Below are 26,318 nucleotides of genomic sequence, written 5' to 3'. Positions count from 1 at the left end.
AGTTGGTTCTGCAAGTGCTGAGGGGCTCTGGTGCCCAAGTGGTAGTTGAAAGGCCCCATTATATATGTGTCTATGCTCTTAGAGAAGGAAATCTATGGGCTGGGCATGGTGGCTCATGCCTGTAACCCCAGCACTTTGGGAGGCCGAGGCAGGTGGATCATCTGAGGTCAGGAGTTTGTGACCAGCCTGACCAATATGATGAAACCCCATCTCTACTAAAAAAATTCAAAAATTAGCTGGGTGTGGTGGCATGCACTTGTAGTCCCAGCCAATCAGAAGGCTGAGACAGGAGAATTGCTTGAACCTGGGAGGCGAAGGTTGCAGTAAGCTGAGATCACGCCACTGCATTCCAGCCCGAGTGACAGAGTGAGACTGCATCTCAAAAAAAAAAAAAAAAAAAAAAAGAAATCTATGATGTGTTCTTGAGTAAAAGAGCAAGCCAACAACTTCTTCAGAATATATGGTCTTTTTAAGCATACATGGCACATTTACAACACTGATCTCACACTAGGCCAACTACCAAGTTTCAACAAATTTTGAAGGATGGAAACCATATGGGTCATTTTCTCTGACCACAAAGCAATCAAGCTAGAAAAGAAAAATTATAACTAGAAAAAATCTCATGTTTGGAAGGTAGGAAATATACTTTCCAGGAACCCATAGGTTATACATTCTCTCACTTAATCCCCCTAACTATTCATAATGCAGACCCTCATTTTAGAAACACAGGAGCTGAGATAAGAAAGAGAATACCACTTGCTCAAATTTACCCAGTTGGCAGTGGTGGAGCCAGGACTCAAAACCAGGCTCTGTAACTCTAGAGCCCAGGGCTTTAATGACACCCTGCTTACGCTATGTCTCATGGGAATTCACAGATCGTCCCCCACAGCCTCAACGATCTGCTGTTTCACCTCTTAAAATGGCCAGCCATTGACAGGTGGAGACCTAGGCCCAGTCTGCTCTGGTGGCCCTGACCATGGGCCACTGTGTAGAGATGCATTTCCCTTTTGCTCTTGCCTACTTGGACTGAGGCACGAAGTCTTGAGTAGTGTAGAGGGGAGTTTCAGTTTGATGCCCCCAAATAGCTTTGGAAGTCTAAGAAGTCTAAGAAGTCTAAGAAGACTTCCTTCCTTTTAAAGTTTGTTTCCCATATGGGTCCAAGTAGTAAGCGAACACAGAAGAAAGACAGAAGGAAGTCAATTCCAGATGGCTCTCCATCTTGTTCTCCTGCACATTAAACAGAAAATTCCAACATAACATAAAGCAAACAAGAGTATTAATATCATTCACATTATAAATGGAACAGAATGGAAATTCAGTCTGTATCTGACTTAAATTTGGGGCGAGGTCCTCAGAGCCAGAAAACAGACAATAAAAGCACCCTGATTCTGAGCGAGTTGGAGGTTTATAATATTTGAGGCAAGAAAAATGACCAAGGTACTCCTAGGCCTCTCTGGGAGGTTCCTTCTGGGTTTTCAAATTCTATTTATTTAAAATGTTTCTCTTTCTTTCTTTCTTTCTTTTCTTTCTTTCCTTTTCTTTTCCTCTTTCTCTCTCTTCCCCCGCACCCCCCCTTTCTTTCATTCTTTCTTTTTTAAGACAGAGTTTTGCTCTGTCACCCAGGCTGGAGTGCAGTGGCACAATCCTGACTCACTACAACCTCTGCCTCCTGGGTTCAAGTGATTCTCCTGCCTCAGCCTCCACAGTAGCTGGGATTAGAGGCACCTGCCACCACACCAGGCTAATTTTTCTTATTTTTAATAGAGATAGGGTTTCGCCATGCTGGCCAGGTGGTCTCGAACTCCTGGCCTTAAGTGATCTGCCCACCTTGGCCTCCCAAAGCGCTGGGATTATAGGTATGAGCCACCGCGCCCAGCCTTCTTTATTTTTAAGATGGGGTCTGGCTGTACTGTTAGGCTGTAGCTAAGTTTTAACTGACCAAACTACTTCTCTGTTGTGACAAAGGCCTGTGCAAATGGCCATTTAACACTGTTGTTGAGTCATCTTCACCATCTCAACCTGCTTGTGTTGTTTCCTATCAAGATACGCTTTTAGCAAAACCCCCAAAGAATCCAGAGCTTCTGAGGTACCTCTTTGTACCTCAGTTTTTCTCCCTGTGTTGTGAGAGCCATGCTGTCTGCCTCTCTGTGGGCTCACAAGTACAACTTACTACTGTAAGTATAAGTAGTACTATGTTCCATACAATGAGAAGACTTGGAAATAAACAGAAAACGTGATCACGGCTCATACCCTAGAAATTTACATAAAGTACTCAGACTTCAACAAGTGGCCCTGGGGAGGGAGAGGGCTACGAGATAGGAAGAGATGGTGTTGGGCTGGGCTAGAGTCTCTGAAGGTAGCAATTTTCACTCTATCCTTTGGCTTCATCTCTTCCACTGAAGCAGCAGCACTGACCAGAGGTGAGGGAATGAGCTCGCTGGGATGAGTCTTCTCATCCAGGCCTCAAAGTGCTCAGCCTGGGGCCTGGGTCTCCTCCAGTCCCACTCTACCGCTTGTTCCCCACTCCATTAAGGTCCCAGAAAGTCTGTTTGTCAATCAGCAAGTGATCCCAGTCCCAAAGTGATTTTAAGATCAAAGTACCCAGTTATCCAAGCAGCAGTGTGATTACACCTTTCAATCTGAGAAAACGGGTCACGTTGATCACTTTCTGATAGGAGCTCATGGGTGCCCTTGGGTAGCTCCCAAATGAAAACTTGGCTGAAGTGACTTTACAAACGGCCAGTTGTGCCTACAAGCTGGACAGATGGTGGGGGGCCCCTGGGGTGAGCGACGGTCCAATGCCCTCAATAAGGTTGTTCCATTGATCATAGTCTTCTTTCAGGTCTGAATAGGAAAAAAACAGGAACGTTAGACAAATCATTGTGAGGTTTGGTCAAAGAGTAGCTGACATGCATTGAGGGAATCATCCTAGAGAGAGGAGCGCCTGGGATACCAAAAGGACTGATTTTGGTGGGGTTGTGTGGTGGTGGCGGTAAGGATAACTATGATTTATTCAGTGCCTTTATAAATCACTTACATAATCCATGACAATTCAATAACAATAACAGAGGGTAACATTTATTGATGGAGAATTCATTCTAGGGATTGTACTAAATGCTTTACATTCACGGTTTCATTTAATTTTCACCATATCCCTATGAACTAATGATTACTACTAGTCTTATCATATAATTCAGGAAACTGAGGCTCAGGGAAGCTACCTGAGTTGCCCAAGGTCATTACAGCTGTTAAGTGGTAGAAACAGAATTCAAACCCAGGTCAGAGATGGCTGGGCATGGTGGCTCACGCCTGTAACCCTAGTGCTTTGGGAGGCTGAGGCAGGAGGATCTCTTGAGGCTAGGAACTCCTAGACCAGCTTGGACAACATAGCAAGACCTCAACTCTACAAAAAAATAAAGAAATTAGCTAGGTATGGTGGTGTGTGCTTGAAGTCCTACCTACTCAGGAGGCCAAGATGGGAGGATTCCTTCAGGCAAGGAGTTGGAGGCGGCAGTGAGCTATGATAATGCCACTGCACTCCAACCTGGGCAACAGCAAGACCACGTCTCGAAAAAAAAAAAAGGCAGAGAAAATGAAAAGTCTAGTTCCAGGCTCAAGGAAGTTACTACGCAAAAAGCAGTGTCTGGCAGGTCAGCCTGTGGGTGCAAATCCAGGACCACTTCAGTGAAGGGCAGGAGCAAGAGGACAGCAACACCATGGAGCAGCGTAACCCAGGAATGACTCAAGAGGGGGCCCCGAGCTCACAGCCGATAGGGGTAACTACACAGCAAGAACAGGCACAAAGGGTCCAAGCCCTCAGGCTGAGGGAGCAGGGCAAGCTGAGCAGGTGAATGGTGGCCTTCCTCAAAACAAACAGACTCTGGGACAGAAGGCAGGGACCACTCTCATGCATTTTTGGATTCCCAGCACCCTGCCAGGAACCTGGCATGTAATAGGTCCTAACATATAAACACTACATAGTCATTTATTCAAAAAACAATAAGCACATCTATTATGTGCCACACTCTGTTCTTCGAGCTAAAAATATATCCACAAACAAAACACATGGAAACTGCTGTCCTCACAGAGCTCATCATCTAGCAGGCAGAGACAAACAACAAACATAGTAAATTATATAGGATGTGAAAAGGGGAGGGGTGCCATGGAAAAAAAATAAAGCCCGCTAAGGGAAGCGCTGGTGGTAGCTGGGGGTTGGGGTGAAGGGAGGAAGGAAGGGCCCAATGTTTTTTTTTGCTTTGAGACAGAGTCTTGCTCTGTCACCAGGCTAGAGTGCAGTGGCTCAATCTCGGTTCACCGCAACCTCCGCCTCCCAGGTTCAAGTGATTCTCCTGCCTCAGCCTCCCCAGCCCAAGTAGCTGGGACTACAGGCACGTGCCATCACACCCCGCTAATTTTTGTATTTTTAGTAGAGATGAGGTTTCACCATGTTGGCCAGGATGGTCTCGATCTCTTGACCTTGTGATCCTCCTGCCTTGGTCTCCCAGTGTCGGGATTACAGGTGTGAGCCACAGTGCCCGGCTGGCCCAATGTTTTAAAAAGGGTGGTCAGGGTGGGCCTCATTGAGAAGGTGAGATTTGAGGCAAGGCTTGAAGGAAGTGGGAGTGTGCCATGAGACTATCTGAGAGGAATGTTCTAGACAAAGGGAGCAGCAGTACAAAGGTCCTGAGGCAGCAGCGTGCCTAGTGCATTCCAGGTTCATGTGGTGAGAGTGAAGTGAGCCAAGGGAAGCGTAGCAGGGGAGGAGGCCAGGAGGGACTGGAGGGCCATGTGACATATACCTGGCAGGATAATCGAGTCTGGCTTTGGCTTTTAAGGAGACTGGGAGCCACTGGAGAATTCAAAGCAGAGGAGTGAGAAGATCTCACTAAATTCCTAAAAGGATCACTCTGGCTGCTTTATGAAGAAAAGACTCTTTAGTGCTCGCTCTGGCAGCACATATACTAAAACTGCAACAACACAGAGATGAGCACGGCCCTTGCACAAGGATAACATGCAAATTCGTTAAGCATTCGTCTTTTTCAAAGAGAAATAAATAAATAATAATACCATGATTGAGGAAGCCAAAATAATAAATAAATAAATAAATAAAATGACTCTTCAGTAAAGTTTCAGGATACCAAGCTGGTGTATAAAAATCAGTGGTGGTGATTTTTCTGGGTGCACTGGCTCATGCCTGTTAACACCAGCACTTTGGGAGGCTGAGGCAGGAGGATTGCCTGAGCCCAGGAGTTTGAGAGCAGCCCAGGCAATAAAGTGAGACACTGTCTCTATAAAAAACTAATGAAGAAACAAACAAAAATATCAGTAGCATTTCTATACACCAATAACAATCAAGCTGAGAACCCAATCATGAATTCAATCCCATTTGTAATGGCCACAAAACACACACACATACACACACACAAAACCTAGGAATACCTTTAACCAAGGATGTGAAAGATCTCTACAAAGAGAGCTACAAAATACTGATTAAAGAAATTGTAGATGACACAAACAAATGGAAAAAACATCCTACCCTCATGGAATGGAAGAATCAATGTTGTTAAAAATGACCATAATGCTCAAAGCAATTTACAGATTCAGTGCAATTCCTATTAAACTACCAATGTCATTTTTTACAGAATTAGAAAAAAAGTCCTCAAATTCATACGGAACCAAAAAAGAGCCTGTCAAAGCAATCCTAAGCAAAAAGAACAAAGCTGGAGGCATCACATGACCCAACTTCAAATTATACTACAAGGTTATAGTAACCAAAACAGCATGGTACTTGTATAAACACAGAAAATTAGATAAATGAAACAGAATAGAGAACCCAGAAATAAAGCCCTCATACCTACAACCAACTGATCTTTGTCAAAGTCAACAAAAATATATACATGGGGAAAAGATACCCTATTCAACAAATGGTGCTGGAAAAATTGGATAGCCATATGAAGAAGAATGAAATGGGACCCATATCTTTCAGCATATACAAAAATTAACTCAAGATGGATTAAAGACTTAAACATAAGACTTGAAACTACAAAAATCCTAGAAGAAAAATTCTTCTGGACATTGGCTCAGGTAAAGAATTTGTCCTTAAAAGCAAATGCAACAAAACCAAAAACAGACAAATGAGACTTAATTAAACTAAAAAGCTTCTGTACCACAAAAGAAACAATCAACAGAGTAAATAGACAACCTACAGAATGGAAGAAAATATTTCCGAACTATATATATCCAACAAAGGGCTAATATCCAGAATCTATAAGGAAAGGCTGGGTACGGTGGCTCACGCCTGTAACCCCAGCACTTTGGGAGGCCAAGGCTGGTGGATCACTTGAGGTCAGGAGTTCGAGACCAGTCTGGCCAACATGGGGAAACTCTGTCTCTATTAAAAATACAAAAAAATTAGCCAGGTATGGTGGTGGGCACCCGTAATCCCCAGCTCCTCAGCAGGCTGAGGGAGGAGAGTCACTTGAACCTGGGGAGCAGAGGTCACAGTAAGCCGAGATCACACCACTGTACTCCAGCCTGGGTGGCAGAGCAAGACTTCGTCCCCTAAAAAAAAAAAAAAAATCTACAAGGAACTCAAATAACTCAACAAGAAAAAAAACCACATAATCCCACTAAAAAGTAGGCGTTCTGCAGAAACTGGACTCAAAGAAAAAAGTGAACAAAGGACATGAATAGACATTTTTTTCAAAAGAAGACATACAAGTTTCCCACAAACATATAAAAAAAAGTTCAACATCACTAATCATCAGAGAAATGCAAATTAAAACCACAATGAGATACTACACCAGTCAGAATGGCCATTATTAAAAAGTCCAGAAACAATAAATGTTGGTGAGGATGTGGAGAAAAGGGAACACTTATGCACTGTTGGTAGGAATGTAAATTAGTACAACTTCCATGGAAAACGGTACGGAGATTCCTCAGAGAACTAAAAATAGAACTACCATTTGATCCAGCAATCTCACTACTGGCTATCTACCGAAAGGGAAAGAAATCATTACACCAAAAAGATACCTGCATGCGTATGTTTATCACAGCACTAGTCACAACAGCAAAGATATGGAATCACCCCAAGTGCCCATCAACAGAAGAACTGATAAATAAAATCTGGTGTACAGATATACCACGGGATACGACTCAGTTATAAAAAAAAGGATGAAATCACGTTTTGCAGAAACGCAGGCCATTATCCCAGGTGAAATAACTCAGAAACAGAAAGTCAAATACCGAATGTTGTCACTTATAAGTGGGAGCTAAACGATGGGTACACATGGACATATGGAGCAGAAAAATAAGACACTGGAGACTCCAAAAAGTGGGTGGGTAGGAGAGGGGCGAGGGCTGAAAAATTACCTACTGGGTACAATGTTCACTATTCGGGTGATGGGTACACTAAAAGCCCAGACTTCACCACATGCAACATAGCCATGTAAGAAAATTGCGCTTGTACCCCCTACATTTATACAAATAAAAAAAAGACTGTGAGGGGGAGGGACTGGCAAGGGTGGCAGTGAGGAGACCAGTTAGGAAACCACTGCACTAATTTGGATGAGAGATGATTTGGACAGGATGGTAGCTGTGGGGTGGTGATAAGTGATTTGATTCCATGTGTATTTTGAAGGTAGAGCCAATAGGATTGCTTGAGGGTCTGGGTGGGCAGCATGAGAGAAGAGACAAGGATGAAGACTTAGACCTGAGTAGAAGGATGGAGCTACTATTAACGAAGAAGGGAAAGAGTGCAGTTGAAATTGGTTTTTTTTTGTTACTTCTATTAGATGACTAAGTAGAGATGGGGAGCAGTGGCAGAGGGAGTACCCAGCATGGAGGTGGCATGGAAAGCCATGAGAAGAGGTCCAGGCACGGGGCCCTGCAAGCAGCACAGCTGATGGAAGAGACCCAAACATGGAGATAGGAGAAAGTCCACAGTGTGGATCTCCGAAGTGAAGATGGGGTTTTCCCAGAGGAGGGGGCCATCAACTTCATCAGAAGCTGCAGAGAGTTCCAGAAGATGGGGAATGAGAACTATTGGAGCTAGCGTTGTGAAGGTCACTGGGGACCCTGACAATAGCGGTTTTGATGGAGCACTGTGATGCAAGCCTGGAGTGGGTTAAGAGGGAATGGGAAGAGTGGAATTAGAAAAAGCAAAGGCAGACGTTCTTTTGAGTTTTGCTGTGATGGGGAACAGGGAGATGGGTGGCAACTGCAGGGGATATTGAGGTCAAGAGAAAATTATTTTTTTTCTGTGAGAAACTTCAGCATGAAATGAACCAGGAGAGAGGGAAAAATTGATGATCTAAAGTAAAGAGGGGCTGGGCATGGTGGCTCACGCTTATAATCCCAGCACTTTGGGTGGCCGAGGTGGGTGGATGACTTGAGGTCAGTAGTTTGAGTCCAGGCTGGCCAACATGGCAAAACTCCATCTCTACTAAAAATGCAAAAACTAGCTGGGCATGGTGGCAGGTGCCTGTAATCCCAGCTACTCGGGAAGCTGAGGCAGGAGAATCACTTGAACCTGGGAGCAGAGGTTGCAGTGTGCTGAGATGGCGGCTACTGCCTTCCAGCCTGGGCGACAGAGTGAAACTCTGTCCCAGATAGATAGATAGATAGATAGATAGATAGATAGATAGATAGATAAATAAATAAATAAATAAAAGAAAGAGGGAAGAATCACTGGCGCAATCATGTTGAGCAGACAGAAGAGGATGGAATCTCGTGTTGGGGGGTTGGCCTTCATTAGGCAACTGAGGCGGGAACCCTAGAAACCAAAGGGAAAGCTGATTATATACAGGAAGGTGGGAAGAGGTGGTGTTGGGAGTCTGAGGAAGTGCTGGGTGCTTCCATTTTCTCGGTGAAGTGGGAGGCATAGTTAACTGAGAGACAGGATAAGGGAAGAGGTGTGAGAGGTTTGAGGAGAAAGAAGGTGTGAAATAGTCTTCCAGGAGAGTGGGAGAGGAGAGTAGGTGCAGACAGGAGCTGCATGGAGTTAATATGAAGGAAGCACCAGTCTTCATAGAAGATCATATCCCCAGAGCAGCCAAACAAGTGCTTTCAGAAGGATTTTTTTTCAGAGTGAGAGGTTCAGCTGAGCCACTTACAGCCTATTTTAGTTTCCCATGTGACAATGTACTGTGTGGCTACTAAAAGCTTTTCTCTCTTTGTAAAGCTAATTAGCCCAAGCCCAGGCCCTTGGCCTTTTTCTTTTCTTTTGAGACAGGGTCTCACTGTGTTACCCAGGATGGAGTGCAGTGGCACAATCACAGTTTACTGCAGCTTCAACTTCCTAGGCTCAAGCAATCCTCCTGCCTCGGCCTCCTAAAATGCTGGGATTATAGACATGAGCCACTGCGCCCGACTTTTTCAGACTGCCTTATCTCTTATCACCCAGATTAGTGCAAGAACCTCCTACCTAAAAGCTCCCTGCCTCTCACCTTGCCCCATCCTCCACAATGCACCAGACTGCGAGCACAAGTCTAATCACGACATTCACCTGCTTAAAACCCACCAGGGGCTCCTGACGGCCTGTGGAATAACATTCAAACTCACTTCAGCAAATCCATGGGCATCTTCATCTGGCTTCTGCTCACTTCTTTATCCTTGTCTTTCAACAATTCACTCTCCTGAGCTCCAGATACACTCAGCACAGTTTCCCAATCCTGACCAGGCCCACTCAAGCATTTGTGCCTTCTGTCCAGAAGACCCTCGCCCTTTCCTGCCTGTGAACCCTCTGCTAAGATTAAAGCAAGCATTGTGTTGTCAAGGAAGCCTCCTTTCCTAGCTGTTCTTCCTCTCCTGTCAAAGTTAGGCAACTGTCCTCTGTGTAGACAGTCTACAGACTGAGTGCCTACTGTGGCCATGGAACTTATCACTCAGAGTCACCGCCAGCATAGTGAAGTGACTAAGGGCATGGGCCTTGGAACTGGCCAGTTTAGGTTACATATTGGCTTTGCCACTTGATAACCAGATAAGCTTGAAGAAATCATTTAATTTCCTATGCTTTGGTATCCTCCCCTGTAAAATGGAGTTAAAAATAAAGGTATCTTCTGGAAAGGGCTGTCTCTAGAATTACCACGATAAAGTAGGAGCAGAAGGCCTGGCATAAAGTAAGTCCTCAACAATCTTCCTTCAGTCTAAGTGCCTCCTACCCCATTTCCATGTCTGCTGGTCTCTAACAGTGAGTATCTTAGCTCAACGGGTATTGCTTTTAAAGGGAGCACAACCGTGCCATGGTGGGCTTCCTATCATCTTTCATCTTAAGCTTTTAACATGGTGCCTATGAAGAGACAGGGAAAGAGGGCTGAGGACCAGGCAGTCAGGCACCATCAAAGTCTTGAGACATGGGTCCATTCCCTACTTGCCAGGTGATAAGAATGATGCCCTAAATCTCTTATTGACCCTAAGGTCTCCAAACACAGAATGGAATCAAGGCTCATGATGTGCAAGATGAAACGAACAGGCAGAAATAGAAAAATGAAAATTTACTTCCAAAAAGTCAATAAATGCGTAAGACAGATGTGTTTTCAATGCAAACTCAATCCAGGCTAAGTTTGTTGTGCGCTTGTGAGGAATGTGAATGCACTCAGGTCATCCAACTAAAAGCCTAGTGTCCAGAGCACAGAGGCGGCCAGGTGCGATGGGTCACACCTGTAATCCCAGCACTTTGGGAGGCCGAGGCAGGTGGATCACTGGAGGTCAAGAGTTCAAAACCAGTCTGGCCAACGTGGCAAAACCTTGTCTCTACTAAAAATACAGAAGTAGCTGGGTGTGGTGGTGCATGCCTGTAGTCCCAGCTACTTGGGAGGCTGAGGCAGGAGAATTGCCGGAGAATCGCTTGAAGCTAGGAGGTTGAGGTTGCAGTGAGCTGAGATTGCACCACTGCACTCCAGCCTGAGCAACAGAGTGAGACTCCATCTCAAACAAAACAAAACAGAGCACAGAAGTGACTGTCCAGGACAGCACCGGTCAGACCATATCTAACACATTATAGTCAAGTCAGGGCACCACAGTTTATCTATTTATTTTATTTTTTAGAGACGGTATCACTCTATTGCCCAGGCTGGAGTGCAATGGCACGATCTTGGCGCACTGCAGTCTTGACCTCCCAGGCTCAAGTGATCCTTCCACCCCAGCCTCCCGAGTAGCTGGGACTATAGGCACATCCCACCACACCTGGCTAATTTTATTTATTTTTTTGTTGAGATGGGGTCTCACTATGTTGCCCAGGCTGGTCTCAAACCTATGGCCTCAAGCGATCCTCCCATCTCAGCCTCCCAAAGTAGCTGGGATTACAGATGTGAGCGATGACGCCCAGCTAGGGCACCACACTTCAGAAGGAGCACCAAAAAACAGTGACTCCAAAGGAAGGGGATAACAAATAGCAACACGGGGAACTGAGCAGGGAAAGGTGGAGGTACCATGAACATTTAGCTTAATAAACAGAACACTCAGAGAGGACCAGCATAGGTGACTTCAAATATCTAGGGAACTGCCAGGTGCCGTCTGAGGCTTCTCTGGGTAGCTCTTGAGGGGTTAATCTGGGCAAGTAGAGGGGGGTTACAAAGTGGGAGATCTTGCTCTTAGGTTAAAGGCAAACCTTCGAAATTCAGGCAAGCCTGGTTCCTTTCTCATGGAAACTGCCCTGCACACAGCACCTGCTAAGGGATCAGAAAGGGACCTCTGATGCAGAGAGCGTTGGAGCCTCGCTGGGACAGGGCTACAGTGTGTTCTGGCAGGCAAAGAGGAGCTGATACAATCAAATTGCCTCTCTTGAGAATCTATTCAAAGAAATAAAAAAAAAAAAATACAGCAGTGAGCAGTGGGAGCTGAAGATGAAAGGATACCACAAGCGAGAGGGAACACACTCTGAGTGGTTCAAGCTATGAGGAAGTAGAAACGGAATAAACAGCTGCTATCAGTGAGAGAAAAACCACAGAGCAGAAAAAAAAATGCATAATGGAACAAAGAAAAAGAGATGTCGTGAGAGGAAAACACAGAGACTGACCCCAGGAGACAGATGGAAAGAAAAGTCAGTCCTGTCAGTCACCCTGATTTCTATAACTGTGCTCCCACCCAGTCCAGGTGCACTCTCATAAACAAACTCCCCTTTTTTTCTGAAGCTGAGTTTGTGAGCCTCTAGTCTTTGTAACCAATAAAGCTTAACAAGAGGATGCCTCCTCTGGGTGGAAGCTGGACCACGGACCTCTGCAGGTCTGGCCCTTTAGCTGCTCTGTGACTGATGACATTATTCATAGTCCTTCCATGCTTTGTTTCTTTAAAACACTTCCATGAATTTAGCCCATTATCCTCATAAGCTCCCCTACAATGCAGAAAAGGTGGGTAATAATGAGTCCGAGTAAGGAGAGAGGTGGTGGAGTAGAGAGAGGTGAATACTCCATTTACAGGGAGGAAACCAAGTTTCAGAGAGGTTAAATGACTAGGCCAAAGTCATTCTGCAAGCAAGATAGTCAGAATCTCCAAACTTTCTTTTTTTTTTTTTTGAGACTGGAGTCTCGCTCTGTAGCCCGGGCTGGAGTGCAGTGGCCGGATCTCAGCTCACTGCAAGCTCCGCCTCCTGGGTTTACGCCATTCTCCTGCCTCAGCCTCCCGAGTAACTGGAACTACAGGCGCCCGCCACCACGCCTGGCTAGTTTTTTTGTATTTTTTTAGTAGAGACGGGGTTTCACCGTTTTAGCCAGGATGGTCTCGATCTCCTGACCTCGTGATCCGCCCGTCTCGGCCTCCCAAAGTGCTGGGATCACAGGCTTGAGCCACCGCGCCTGGCCCAAACTTTCAGTTAAGTGTTTTTTCTTATTTATGTGTTTAATTATTTATTTATTTAGAGACAGGGTCTTGCTCTGTTGCTCAGGCTAGAGTTCAGTGGTGCGATCATGGCTCACTGCAGCCTAGACCTCCTGGGCTTCACCAATCCTCCCACCATAGCCTCTCGAGTAGCTGGGACTATAGGTGTGTGCCACCACACCCAGCTAATTTGCTTTTTTTGTTTTCTTTTTTTTTTTGGTAAAGATAGAGTCTCACTATGTTGCTCAGACTGGTCTCGAACTCCTGGCCCCAAGCCATCCTCCCACCTCAACCCCCAAAAGTGCTAGGATTACAGGCGTGAGCCACTGCAACTGGCCTTGTTTTTTCTGTAATTCTATGTAACTCTCTCCTTCACTCAGGTTTTCCACTTGCCATAAATCTCCTTCCCAGATCCCAGACACGTCAGAGATTTCACTCTGCTGCAAGGAAATCTAAGGGACCCCACGGTTGCCCCAAGAGCCCCAGTTTTCTCCTTACCGAGGTGCTTCTGCAGGAAGGCCAACATGGCCCGCACCATAACCTCCTGCCCTTCATAGGGGTCCAGGCTCCCACGGGTTTGAGTGGAGAAGAATTTACCAATCAAGTTGCCAGTCACAAAAGCAAAGTCAGTTTGACTCCGATGAACAGAACCACTAGGGGAAAAGAAAAACAACTTGCAGGGGTCTGGCAGCGAGGGCATACAGATGTGTGTTAGGCACCTACTATGTGCAAGGTGCTTTTCATGCATTATCACAGTTTATTTTCACAGCAACCTTGTAAGGGAAGTATTTTCCCCCTTAACAGAATCCAAGGAAAGAAACAATCTGCTTAGGGTCAGGTCATACAAGTAGTTGGGGGTGGAGTTAGTATTTGAAGCCAGATGTGCCTGGCTTCAAAGGTAGCTTGACCCCTAGACTACAATGCCTGGCAGTGCAGGGAAAAGGCTGAGCTAGCTGGAGCGGGGACAGGAGCAAGGAGGTGGGGTCTGTGGCACGTGGCGTTTCTATGTTACTATAATCTATTAGCTGTGGCTTTTGCCCGGTGAATTTCAAACCATTCACAAACAAATTAAGTTATTCTTCAGAACTGTACCACAGAGTGAAGAGGGAAAAGGAATTACTTGCCTTTATTTAAACAATCAAAAAAGTAAGAGTAAGTGCTTTGTAAAAGGGAGTTCCTGGGTTAGAACTTAAGTCCTATGGCACTAAATACATTTAATTTGCAGGTAAAATCCTCACTAGGTTAATTTTGGGCTAAATTATTCATAACTGAATTCACTAGTAAATTCAGTGAGAGAAAGAGAATTTAAATGCTAAAGTATTTGATATCACAGAAAAACTGACTTTAAAAAATGCATTAGTTAAGGCACACAAAAAGGTATATAGAATAATATATGGGATACTTGAGTATCCAGCACTCGGCTGAATAAATGATACCTTGCCAGGTGTTAAGTCCCCTGAGTGACCCCTTCCCAACTGGCCTCACCTCCCTTCCCTCCTGGTCACAATTATCCTGAATCTGACCTGGGGAAGCATTCAGGCAGTGTCCACTGCCATGCAACCTAACTGAAGGAGGAGGGGTGGCCCTAGGAAAGAGGGCCGGGACCAAGATGAGCAAGGGAAGAAGTCACCGGCCATGCTGCCGGCCCCAGTGCTCAAGGGCTCTAGATTTGGCATTTCAACTACCCAGTGACTCCAAAGGTCCACGGCATGCAGTCACTTGTCATTCTGCTGAAATAGGAACCAGATGGATCCCTGAATCCTGTGTGCTGCTGGGCTTGACTGCAGGGCAAGAGCAGTCCGTGAGATCTCAGCCTGACATCTGTGGCTCAATATCACCTCCCACATGTGGAACATTTCTTAAAGTCACTAAAAATGTTTTTTCCCTGTGAAAAATGGCTCCCAAAAGGAAACCAACTGATAGTGCTGATGATGGAAGTGAAGAAAATGTGGCTTCTCTTGACCAGAATATAGATGGTTTATGGAAGACAACAGATGTTAACAATGATCTGTGATTCTGGTATTCATGAAGGTCTCTAGAAATGTGTCTGGTGAATATCAAAGGTCTACCATATTCACACTCTTCCAATGACCCAATAAAATTCCCAAATGAGACTAGCAATCTCTGGAACTCACCCAAACCCACACCACTTCCTTTCCAACACGCAATCCCATAATGCCCTTTTTCAGAAAGCACTAGGTAAATCCTGTCATAAAGTCAGATAAACTATGGAATAAGTCACTGTAGATGGAGCTTAGTGGAGAAGAAGGACAGACAGAAAATTCTAAATTCTTTGCAATTCAGGAAGTATTCAGGTATCCTACTAATGGGTAGAAAGTTCTGGGTAATTCAGAAGTTAAGGGCGCCACAGCGAATGACAAATGGAGAGGGCACTGGGATCACGACCTTGTGGTTTACTCACAGAACGGTTATGATCCTAGACTGTTCATGCTGGGCACATATCTTCTTCATCAAATTGACACTCTCTATTGTCTGGAATTTCTCAGTATTGATAAAGAACACAGGGCCTCGGGCCTTGGGGTAAAAGTCACGTTCCAGAGGAAACATCCAAGCATCCAGAGCCACTGCACACCTGGAATAGGACCAGACATTTGGAGTTGCCATGGGGAATCCCAGGCAAGAATAGTTAGGGTAGTGGAGGGAAGGGCGGAGTTCCTCCCTCTGGTGGGGTAAAGGCTCAGAAAGCCAGGAAGGGGGTACCAGGGCCCATGGCCTTCAGTTAGAATCTTAGATAGGGATCACTTTTACTTTTCACCAAAGATCCTTCTAGATTTCTTTGTTTTTTTTTGAGACGGAGTCTCGCTCGTCGCCCAGGCTAGAGTGCAGTGGTGAGATCTCGGCTCACTGCAAGCTCCGCCTCCCGGGGTTCACGCCATTCTTCTGCCTCAACCTCCCGAGTAGCTGGGACTACAGGCGCCCGCCACCACGTCAGGCTAATTTTTTGTATTTTTATAGAGACGGGGTTTCACCGTGTTAGCCACGATGGTCTCGATTTCCTGGTCTTGTGATCTGCCCGCCTCGGCCTCCCAAAGTGCTAGGATTACAGGCATGAGCCACCGCACCCAGCCCTTCTAGATTTCAAACTCCCTGAGAACAAGGATCAGATCTCCCTCTTCTCCAGGATCTACTCTCAGGTGACTGACCTGAGTTTCATAGAATGGCACTTCATTCATTTAATTATTCATTCATTCAATATTCATTGAGTGTCTACTATGTGCTTTGGATATAGACATAAATGAGTGTTCTTGCTCTCAAGGAGCTCCCAGTCCAGCAGGGAAGACAGAACAGACAAGGTGGCAAAACAATATAGCTTAGTGCCCCGATTGCACAAGGTTCTATGTGAGGTCAAGCAAAGCCTCCTTGGTGCCAACAGCAAAACCATGTCACCAAGGGCAATATTACGGCCTTAAGATTTAGCCATTTCCCTCCTCAGACCCCTGAAATGCTCCTCTATTCTTCTCCATCTCAATAAAGGACAATCATCTTCCACTCAAATAATAGATACACAAATGAAAAACCTTGGGCTGGGCATGATGGCTCATCCCGGTAATCCCAGCACTTTGGGAGGCTGAGGCAGGAGGATCACTTGAGCCCATGAGTTTAAGACTAGCCTGGGCAATAGAGCAAGACACCATCTCTTAAAAGAAAAATTAAAAAATTAGCAGGGCATGGTAGCATGTACCTGTAGTCCCAGCTATTTGAGAGGCTGAGGCAGGAGAATCACTTGAGCCTAGGAGGTTGAGGCTGCAGGGAGCTGACTGTACCACTGCACTCCAGCATAGGGCAATAGAGCAAGACCCTTCTCAAAGGGAAAAAAATAAAACTAAAAACCTGGATTTCTTCTCTTTCCTTCACCTCCCACATGACCAAGTCCTGAAAACTATAAAACATATCCTGACTCCAGTCACTTCTCTCCATCCCATTATCTCAATCCTGATGTAAATTTATCATCTCTCACGTTGACTCTGAAACAGCATCTCTCTAATGAGCCTCTAGGCTTTCAGTCTTGTCCTGCTACAATCCATTCTTCGCATAGTAGCCAGAAGGATCTTTTAAAATGTAAGATTGATATTTCTCTGTTGAAAATCTTCAACAGTTTCCCATCATACTTAGAATAAAATCTACACCTCCTTACCCTGGCCAAACGACCCCGTGATCTGGTCCCGGCTTCTCTTTCTGATCACAGCCTAAATTGCCTCCCCCTCACTCACTATGCTCCTCCCACCCTAACACAAAAAGCTTCTTTCCACCGCAGGGCCTTTGCATTAGCTATTCCTGCTGGCTGGAAAGATCTTCCTCTAGATCTTCACACAGCTGGCTTCTTTGCCTTTCCAGTCTTGGTTTCACTTTCTCAGAGACATATCAGCCTGTTTTCTTTTCTCTGTTTTTTTTTGAGACAGGGTCTTGCTCTATTGCCCAGGCTGAAAGTGGACGGGGTTTCACCGTGTTAGCCACGATGGTCTCGATTTCCTGGTCTTGTGATCCGCCCGCCTCAGCGCTCACTGTAACCTCGAACTCCTGAGCTCAAGTGATCCCTCTGCCTCAGCCTTCAAAGTAGCTGGAACTACAGGCATGCACTATAACACTTAGCTAAGTTTTGTTTTTCCCTTTTTAAAATTTTTTATAGAGACGGGGTCTTGTGATGTTTCCTAGGCTGATCTCAAACTCTTGGCTTCAAGCAATCCTCCTGCCTCAGCCTCCCAAAGATCTGGGGTTACAGGAGTGAGCCATCATGCTCAGCCTTATTTTTCTTCATTGCACTTTGGTCACGGGGATTTTATTATCTGTTGGCTTTTTCACTAGTCTGTCTCCTCCCACAATAATATAATCCCATGAAATCAGAGATCTTGTTTTCTTGTTTAACCACTGAATCCTCAGTCCCTAAACAGTGCCAAGAATATAGTACTTGTGTAACAAATACTTGCTAAATGAATAAATGGTGTATGGAGCTAAGCACAGGAACACTACTAGGAAACTCACCGAAATTGGATCTCCTTGGCCAAAGCCAGAATAGCAGTGGCCCCTCCAAATGAATGTCCCATCACAGCCACACGGCTCATGTCAATGTTGCCCTGAGGAAAGCGGAGAACTTAGTCAAGTCAGAAACTCAGGACTGCTTCTTTAGGAATTCATCAGGAGCAAGAGGAAGAAATGTGATGCAATGAGGCCAAAGGCACAATACAGCAAGTGAGTCCACCAACACCACACTATCAAGAATCTCTTGCCTATGGAAGGGGCAACAGTCAAGCAATCCTTAGACTGAACAGTCTTGTGTAGGCAGGAATTGTGAAAACCATACTTTTCATGTTTACTTTTGGAATCTCACTACCTAACAATAGTGGACCAGGGTAGACATTCAAATATCTATGAATAGGCCAAGTGTGGTGGCTCATGTCTGTAATCCCAGCACTCTGGGAGGCCAAGGCGGGCGGATTGCTTGAGCTTAGGAGTTTGAGACCAGCCAGGGCTCAAACATGGTAAAACTTTGTCTCTACAAAAAGGTACAAAATTATCTGGGCATGGTGGTGTACACGTATGGTCCCAGCTACTCAGGAGGCTGAGGTGAGAGGACTGCTTGAGCTCAGCAGGTTGAGGCTGCAGTGAGCCATGATTGCACCACTGCATTCCAGCCTGGGTTACAGAGTGAGACCCTGTCCCCCCCCAAAAAAAAAAAAAAAAACCATCTATGAAGAAATGAATGGCTCAAAATGGTCAGATTCCACATTGACCCATTGGTTTATGAGCATGTTCAGAATAAGAGCCTCCTCCATCCTCTAGAATCTCCACCTTATAAACTGGTCCAAGGGTCCATGATACATGGACTGAACTGAGGGTGAAACAGGGATGCTCCTGCTGCCCATCCATTGTGCTCTGGAGCAAAGACTGCTTGTGCAGAAGCCAGTGCAGGTTCTCCTTCCTCTCTGGATATCTGTCGTGATTTTTATCCAAAGTCAAGGGAAGAGCGAATCTGTGCACGCTAACATGCTCCGCACATATCTATTTCTGGTCATCCCCAGAAGCCTTCAGGGTATGGTTATATAAAAAGCCACTGCAGCTGCTTGCTAAGGGGCTCAGGAGGCCTCTCCAGGCTCTACGGCCCAGCCTCTGCTCTGAACTTTTGCTCTGCTCTCCCCAGTGTCTATTCCAAGGCTTTGTACCTAAATCCTCCCGCTTCACTCAGTACCCTCAGATCAGCATCTCGGTTGGATGGCCTCTTCAGCATTTTAAAAAAACAGGTTAATATATTCATATACCTCTAAAATCAGAGGTATACAAAGAAGTCTCCTACTTACCCTGTTTTTCTCTACATGGTTGCCCGCCACCTACCTCCAAACAGGTAACAGTTTCTTATGTGTCCCTGAGGAGATTGCTTATATTCATAAGTCAACATGAATATACACTTTCCCTCTTTTCATACACACGGCGGTGTATCTTTTTGTACATAACAACATTAGTACATAAAGAGTTTCCACATCCTTTTTCACAGCGACTTGGCCATGGGACAGACAGCTAGCCGATCACCAAATCTTTTCCTCTTCTTCCTGGTCTCATAGCTAAACTATTTCCCAGTGATTAGAAAAGGACTTGTGATTGTTCTAGCCAACAGAATGTGAGCAAAAGTGCTATCTCTACTTCCAGACCTGGTCCATAAATTGTCTCATACAAACCTCTATGCCCTTTCCCATTCCGTTGGCTTAATGCAAACAACAAATTTGGGATTCATAAATTTTGTGAGAGGGTAGAGCCATAAGAAAGTATAAAAGAAGCAGGGATCCCTGAGTTGCCTCTTATACAGGAGCACCCATATTGAACTTTATGTAGGAGAGAAATACATTTCTACTGTGTTAAGCCACTGAAATGTGGGGTTTACACACTCTAGCAATTAGCATTAACCAAGCAAACACATCCACTGTCCCATAATTGAACCAGTTCCCTCACTGGTGAACGTTTAGATTACTATCAAACTTTTGCCATAACAAACAACACTGGAATGAATAACACTGTCCATCTATTATGCTGCATGTGTGCAGGTATTTATTTGTAGGATAAATTCCCCAAACTGGAAATTACTGGGTCAAAGAAACATATGCATTTGTACTGCTGATGATATCAATTGCCAGATGCTCTCCATGGGACGATTTGTGTTCTCACCAGCAATGTAGGAGAATATCTACTTGCCCACAACTTTGTTAACAGAGTGAGTAATCAATTTTTGGATCTTACTCAATTTGATAGATGAAAATGTACTTAGCTTTTTTTTTATGCTGTATTTCCCCCAGAAGGCTACCCTCTTAACTGATCTAACTGGAATGTAGCCTGCCATTTCCCTTTTTTTTTTTTTTTTTGAGATAGAGTCTCACTTTGTCACCCAGGCTGCAGTGCAGTGGCACGATCTTGGCTCACTGCAACCTCCACCTCCTAGGCTCAAGGTCAAGCAATTCTCGTGCTTCAGCTTCCCGAGTAGCTGGAACTATAGGCACATGTCACCACGCCCAGCTAAATTTTTTTTTTTTTTTTGAGATGGAGTTTTGCTCTTGTTGCTCACGCTAAGTGGTCTCAGCTCACTGCAATCTCCACCTCCCAGGTACAAGCAAGTCTCCTGCCTCCGCCTCCTGAGTAGCTGGGATCACAGGTGCCGGCCACCACGCCCAGCTAAGTTTTTTGTATTTTTAGTAGAGATGGGGTTTCACCATATTGGCCAGGCTGGTCTCGAACTCCTGACCTCAGGTGGTCAGGCTGCCTCAGCCTCCCAAAGTGCTGGGATTATAGGCATGAGCCACCACGCCCGGCCTGAATTTTGTATTTTTACTAGAGATGGGGTTTCGCCATGTTGACCAGGCTGGTATTGAACTCCTGGGCTCAAGTGATCCACCTGACTCAGCCTCCCAAACTGTTGGGATTACAGACGTAAGCCTGGCTTCCCAGTGCCTTTCTCAGGATCACAAGCATGCAGGCCCGGACCTCAGTGTCCAGGGCACCTCTAACTCTCATGCAGGTTGATGACATGAACACTGTAGTTGGTAAAGCACTCTAGATTCCAGGGTCTGTGTTACCTACTGGGCATGCAGGTATATTGCTTCTTCCTGGAGGATATTACCAAAGCCTTTAAAATATACATTCTAAAGGCCAGGCACGGTGGCTCAAGCCTGTAATCCCAGCACTTTGGGAGGCCGAGACGGGTGGATCACGAGGTCAGGAGATCCAGACCATCCTGGCTAACACGGTGAAACCCTGTCTCTACTAAAAAATACAAAAAACTAGCCGGGTGAGGTGGCGGGCGCCTGTAGTCCCAGCTACTCGGGAGGCTGAGGCAGGAGAATGGTGTGAACCCGGGAGGTGGAGCTTGCAGTGAGCTGAGATCCGGCCACTGCATTCCAGCCTGGGCGATAGAGTGAGACTCCGTCTCAAAAAATAAAAATAAAAAAGAATAAAATATATATTCTAAAATATACATTTGGGGCATACAGCATAGGCTGTAGAATCAAAAAGCCCCAATTTCATGTTTGACTTTACCACTTACTTAGCTGGGTAATCTTGGGTACTTAGCCTTTTTGATCCTTGGTTTCTTTCTAGGTAAAGAGGTACAAATGCTTACTGCATAAGTTTGTGGGAGGAGCTCTTAAAATACCAAAGTCTCATAAAGCAGTAATTGTAAATATATAAGTTTTTTTTTTTTGAGACAGTCTTGCTCTGTCACCAGGTTGGAGTGCAATGGTGCAATCTCAGCTCACTGCAACCTCTGACCCATGGGTTCAAGTGATTCTCCTGCCTCAGCCTGCTGAGTAGCCAGGACTATATGCCTAGTTAATTTTTGTATTTTTAGTAGAGACGGGATTTCGTCATGTTGGCCAGGATGGTCTCAATCTCTTGACCTTGTGATCTGCCCACCTCAGCCTCCCAAAATGCTGGGGTTACAGGTGTGAGCCACTGCACCTGGCCGTATTTTTTATACACACACACACACACACACACACATACCATTCTTATTCATACAATACAATATGACATGGCTATTAAAAATCATGCAGTGGCCGGGCGCGGTGGCTCAAGCCTGTAATCCCAGCACTTTGGGAGGCCGAGACGGGCGGATCACGAGGTCAGGAGATCGTAGACCATCCTGGCTAACACGGTGAAACCCCGTCTCTACTAAAAAATACAAAAAAACTAGCCGGGCGAGGTGGCAGGCGCCTGTAGTCCCAGCTACTCCGGAGGCTGAGGCAGGGGAATAGCGTGAACCCGGGAGGCGGAGCTTGCAGTGAGCTGAGATCCGGCCATTGCACTCCAGCCTGGGCGACAGAGCAAGACTCCGTCTCAAAAAAAAAAAAAAAAAAAAATCATGCAGTTGGGTGTAATCCCAACACTTTGTGAGGCCGAGGCAGGTGGATTGCCTGGGCCCAGGAGTTTGACACCAGCCTGGGAAACATGGTGAAACCCCATCTCTACAAAATACAAAAAATTAGCTGGCGTGGTGGCGGGCGCCTAGTCCCAGCTACATGGGAGACTGCGATAGCTACACTGAGTGGTGATCACACCACTGTACTCCAGCCTCAGTGACAGAGTGAGGTCCTGTCTCAAAAAAATTAAATAAATAAAAATAAATAATAAAAGTCAAGCTATACAGGAGGATTGCTTAAGCCTAAGCGTTTGAGTCCAGCCTGGGCAGATAGCAAGATCCTGTCTCTAAAAAATTTATTTTAAAATCATGCCATAGAAAAATATTAATTGGCATAAGAAGATACTCATACTCTCTTGCTAAATGAAAATAAGGCCACAAAACAGCTTGTATTAAATGATAACATAATTGTGTAAAAAATATATATACACATATTAATACATGTAAAAATAACTGAAAGGAAAAATATCAAAATATCGAAAAAGGTTTTTCATTTTTCTTCATGCTTTTATGAAATTTCTTGGTTCTCTGAATAGAGCCTGAATGACTTTTGAAATTATGGACAAAAAAAGATTGGGTGGGGGTGGGGCATAAAGAATGTATCTTCATAAGCACCAAATTTCATGGCCAGGATGGTTTTATACCCTCCTGGGAGGGTTCTTGGGATTCCCTCAAAGGAAGGACTGAGCCTGCAGTGGATACAGGCTGTTTGCTGCTCAGTAGCCTGAATCTTCTCCCCACCATCCATCTGGCCTTGTGGGTGGTCAATCACCTGACCCAGAAGTGGGAATGTAACCTAGGCAGGCCAATCGGAATACCCTCTCCCTCTGACACAGGCACTGGCCCAGAGGGGCATAAGACCCACATAGGGTCACAGCTTTCCCAGATTAGTGGAAGCTAAGATAGTCTCTTTTCTTTTTAAACTTGGAGCTGAGGCCGGGCGTGGTGGCTCACGCCTGTAATCCCAGCACTTTGGGAGGCCAAGGTGGGCAGATCACCTGAGGTCAGGAGTTTGAAACCAGCCTGGCCAACATGGTGAAACTCTGTCTCTAGTAAAAATACAAAAATTACCCAGGTGTAGTGGCAGGCGCCTGTAATCCCAGTGACTTGGGAGGCTGAGGCAGGAGAATAGCTTGAACCTAGGAGGCGGAGGTTGCAGTAAGCCAAGATTGCGCCATTGCACTCCAGCCTGGGGACAAGAGCGAGACTTTGTCTCAAAAAAAAAAAAGCAAAAAACCTGGAGCTGTAAGTTGAGGTGCAGGCTTGAACTGCTAGCGACCACCTTTCTTGCCTAAAGGAGAGAGTCTGGTGAGAAAACCACATATACACAGAGAAACCAAGCCAGGAGAGGGGAGAGAAGAGTGCCAGGGCTTTGATGATAATGTCTGAGACCCTGGGTCTAACTACACTGGCCTAAAGTTGGCCTTTGGTCTTCTTGGTAGTTATATGAGCCAATCAATTCTCTTTTGGTTTATACCAGTTAGTTAGGTTTCTGTTACTTGTAACCAAGAAAGCCCTGAATACTGGGCTCTAGATCATATCAATTGCTTTCATACCTTCAAAGTCATCAGATCCAAGCCACCAGGCAAGATGTTGAAGACAGTCTGCCCAGCAGTGACCTCCTGCAGGATCTTCAATACCCGTAAACACTCGCTTACCCGTTGATGCACCTGCAACAAAGACAGTCCCAGTGGGACTGGAACACTCTGCAACTGTCCAGCGAGAATCTCCCTCACACACAGAGCCAAGGAAGAATGCACAGATAGTCTGCCCACCCATGCCTCAGCAAGCATCTTGGGCGCCACATCCTGAGAAAGGCTCAGCTACCTTGCAGCTCACATAAGCACTGCCCAACAGCATAACAGACTCGGCCCTGTTGTTCCGACTCTACCTACCTAACCACAGGGCTGTCAGAAGGATCCAATGAGATGATGTACATGAAAGCATTTTAAAAACAAAAGGAATTAAGAGTGCTGTTATTAGCAATCCAGTACTGGATTCCACTGCCCATTTACATCAGACATCTATTGTTTTTGTCTCCCAAGCACTTACCCCGCTTCCTTCTCCTGTTAACCCTGCCTTTTGAGGATGGCCTTCCCACCCCCAATCAAACAATGCATTTCTGGTGGGAACTTCCCATTTTGTTACTTCTCCCCAGGCCTGGAATCCCTCTCCAGGATTTTTCAAACTGCAGTTTGGCACCAGGGTAGGGGACTGAGGGATCAACTCAAACACAGTCCTATTCTCATAGGTGACAAGGCTGAACACACACAAGGTCAGAGCTGTCAAGAGCTGTGGTTCTAACTGGGTGCCATGGCTCACACCTATAACCCCAGCACTTTGGGCGGCCACAGTGGGAGGACAGCTTGAGCTCAGGAGTTTGGGACCAGCCTGGGAAACATAGCAAGACCCCATCTCTACTAAAAAAAAAAAATTGTGTTGTGGTATGTGCCTGTAGTCCTAGCTACTCAGGAGGCTGAGGTGGGAGGGTCACTTGAGCCTAGGAGATGACATTGCTATTGAGCCATGGTGGTGCCACTGCACTCTTGCCTGGGTGATAGAGTAAGAGTGTGTCTCAAAAAAATAAAAATTAAAACAAAGTAGCTGGGCATAGTGGTGCATGCCTGTAGTCCCAGCTACTCAAGATGCTGAGGTAGGAAGATCTCTTGAGCCCAGAAGATTGAGACTGTAGTGAGCCATGATCATGCCACTGCACTCCAATCTGGGTGACAAAGCAAGACCCCATCTCAAAAAAAAAAAAAAAAAAAACTTACGGTTCTAACCTTGGAAAGTAGGCCAGTTTGAAGATGAGACCCACCAACCAAGAGAGAGACAGAAATGAGGATGAAGAACAAATCCTGACGGCATTCAAGTCTGGTTCCAATTGTCCTGCTCTTCCTCATATAAGTCTACTTATATGAGCCCATCATTCCCTTTTTTTGCCTAAGTAAACCTAAGTTGGGTTTCTGTCACAGCAATTGCAAGAGTCCTGATTAATATCCTATGTATTTCCACTGATGTGGCAAACTCAGACCCACTATGACTGACGTTTGAAAAGAGGGTTAACTAAAAGTCTTGCTATCAAATATAGTAGGGAGAGGACAGACTCATTAACTCTCCTTCCCCAACTGGCACAAACTTACCTGGGGATTCCGAACATGAAATTCCTTCTCCCCTTCCTCAACTCGACGGAAAGGGATCCATTCCTCCTCCAGCGGTTCATTGGTGGGCTGGTTCTCTTCTGGGGCCTGCTTGCAGAAATAGGTGGTTGCTGCTGACCGGTCCCTGAAATACACACATCATCAGAGAGAAACCAGAAAACATTCTTGAGCTTATTTTTCCCCTTTACCAAAGCCTAAAGCCTCCCTTTCATCTAGAAGGCTCTAGATCACCCTTTGGCTAGTAGGGAAGGAGATCTGGGGCATGCATAGGAAAGTGGAAAAAATACAGATTTTAGAGACAGACCTGGGTTTGAATTCCAATTCAGCTGTGTCACTTTTGGCAAATTATTTAACACCTTTAAACCCTGGTTTTCTCTTCTTTAAAAGGGGTATAATGCTGGCTTGCATGGTTGTCGAAAGGGTTAGAAATAATATATTATAGGGGACTAGCCTCTATCCTAGCTCACTGCAGGCACCCAATCCATGACGGCTTATCCCTCACCTGTGCTCTGGCACAGCAACCACAAAGCCACGTGAGGCCAGCTCCATGCAGAAGGCTGAATACAAAGTCCTGGAGATTCAGAAAGGAACAAGGAAAAAGGATCAAAAGAACAGGCGAGTCTTTACCCTTATTCCAACCATGCTCTGCTAGCAGCCATCTTATGGAACTACCATATCAACCTCAACTGTTTACCTCTGGCTTCCTTTCACTTGAGAGAGAAATAAACATTACCGTATTTAAGTCACTATTACTTGGGAGTTTTCTGTTAAATACAACTTGCCCAATTTCTAACTGATACAGGGAATCAGGTTCTTAAGTTCCTTTTCACCTTCTCCTACTTTTCCAGGGAAGGCAATGATCTGGACTTCAGAGCCAGAGAGATTTCTTCTTTTTTTTTTTTTTTTTTTTGAGACAGAGTCTCGCTCTG

The 26,318-nt window shown here is 45.4% G+C and overlaps 1 protein-coding gene and 1 non-coding gene across 2 annotated transcripts in view; one reads left to right on the top strand and one right to left on the bottom strand.

Annotated features, from left to right (window-relative positions):
* Nucleotides 1-1,586: 1,586 nt before the first annotated feature.
* PAFAH2 (platelet activating factor acetylhydrolase 2) overlaps nt 1,587-26,318 on the bottom strand; it is a 43,372-nt gene continuing 18,640 nt past the window's right edge. Inside the window, exons 5-11 of the mRNA XM_026455950.1 lie at nt 25,892-25,960; nt 25,372-25,513; nt 23,785-23,898; nt 17,815-17,906; nt 15,236-15,406; nt 13,312-13,466; nt 1,587-2,844 (exon numbers count right to left, since the gene is read on the bottom strand). Coding sequence (XP_026311735.1) covers nt 2,750-2,844; nt 13,312-13,466; nt 15,236-15,406; nt 17,815-17,906; nt 23,785-23,898; nt 25,372-25,513; nt 25,892-25,960 — 838 coding nt within the window. The 3' untranslated portion in view covers nt 1,587-2,749. The remainder of the gene's footprint in view (nt 2,845-13,311; nt 13,467-15,235; nt 15,407-17,814; nt 17,907-23,784; nt 23,899-25,371; nt 25,514-25,891; nt 25,961-26,318) is intronic.
* Nucleotides 4,938-5,041, top strand: LOC111547802. Its single transcript, XR_002733229.2, has one exon. It is a non-coding gene; the product is annotated as a U6 spliceosomal RNA (small nuclear RNA).

This window comes from Piliocolobus tephrosceles, chromosome 1 (genome assembly GCF_002776525.5).
Source record: "Piliocolobus tephrosceles isolate RC106 chromosome 1, ASM277652v3, whole genome shotgun sequence".
Taxonomy (NCBI): Eukaryota; Metazoa; Chordata; class Mammalia; order Primates; family Cercopithecidae; genus Piliocolobus; species Piliocolobus tephrosceles.
This window is presented reverse-complemented; position numbering and strand designations above follow the sequence as displayed.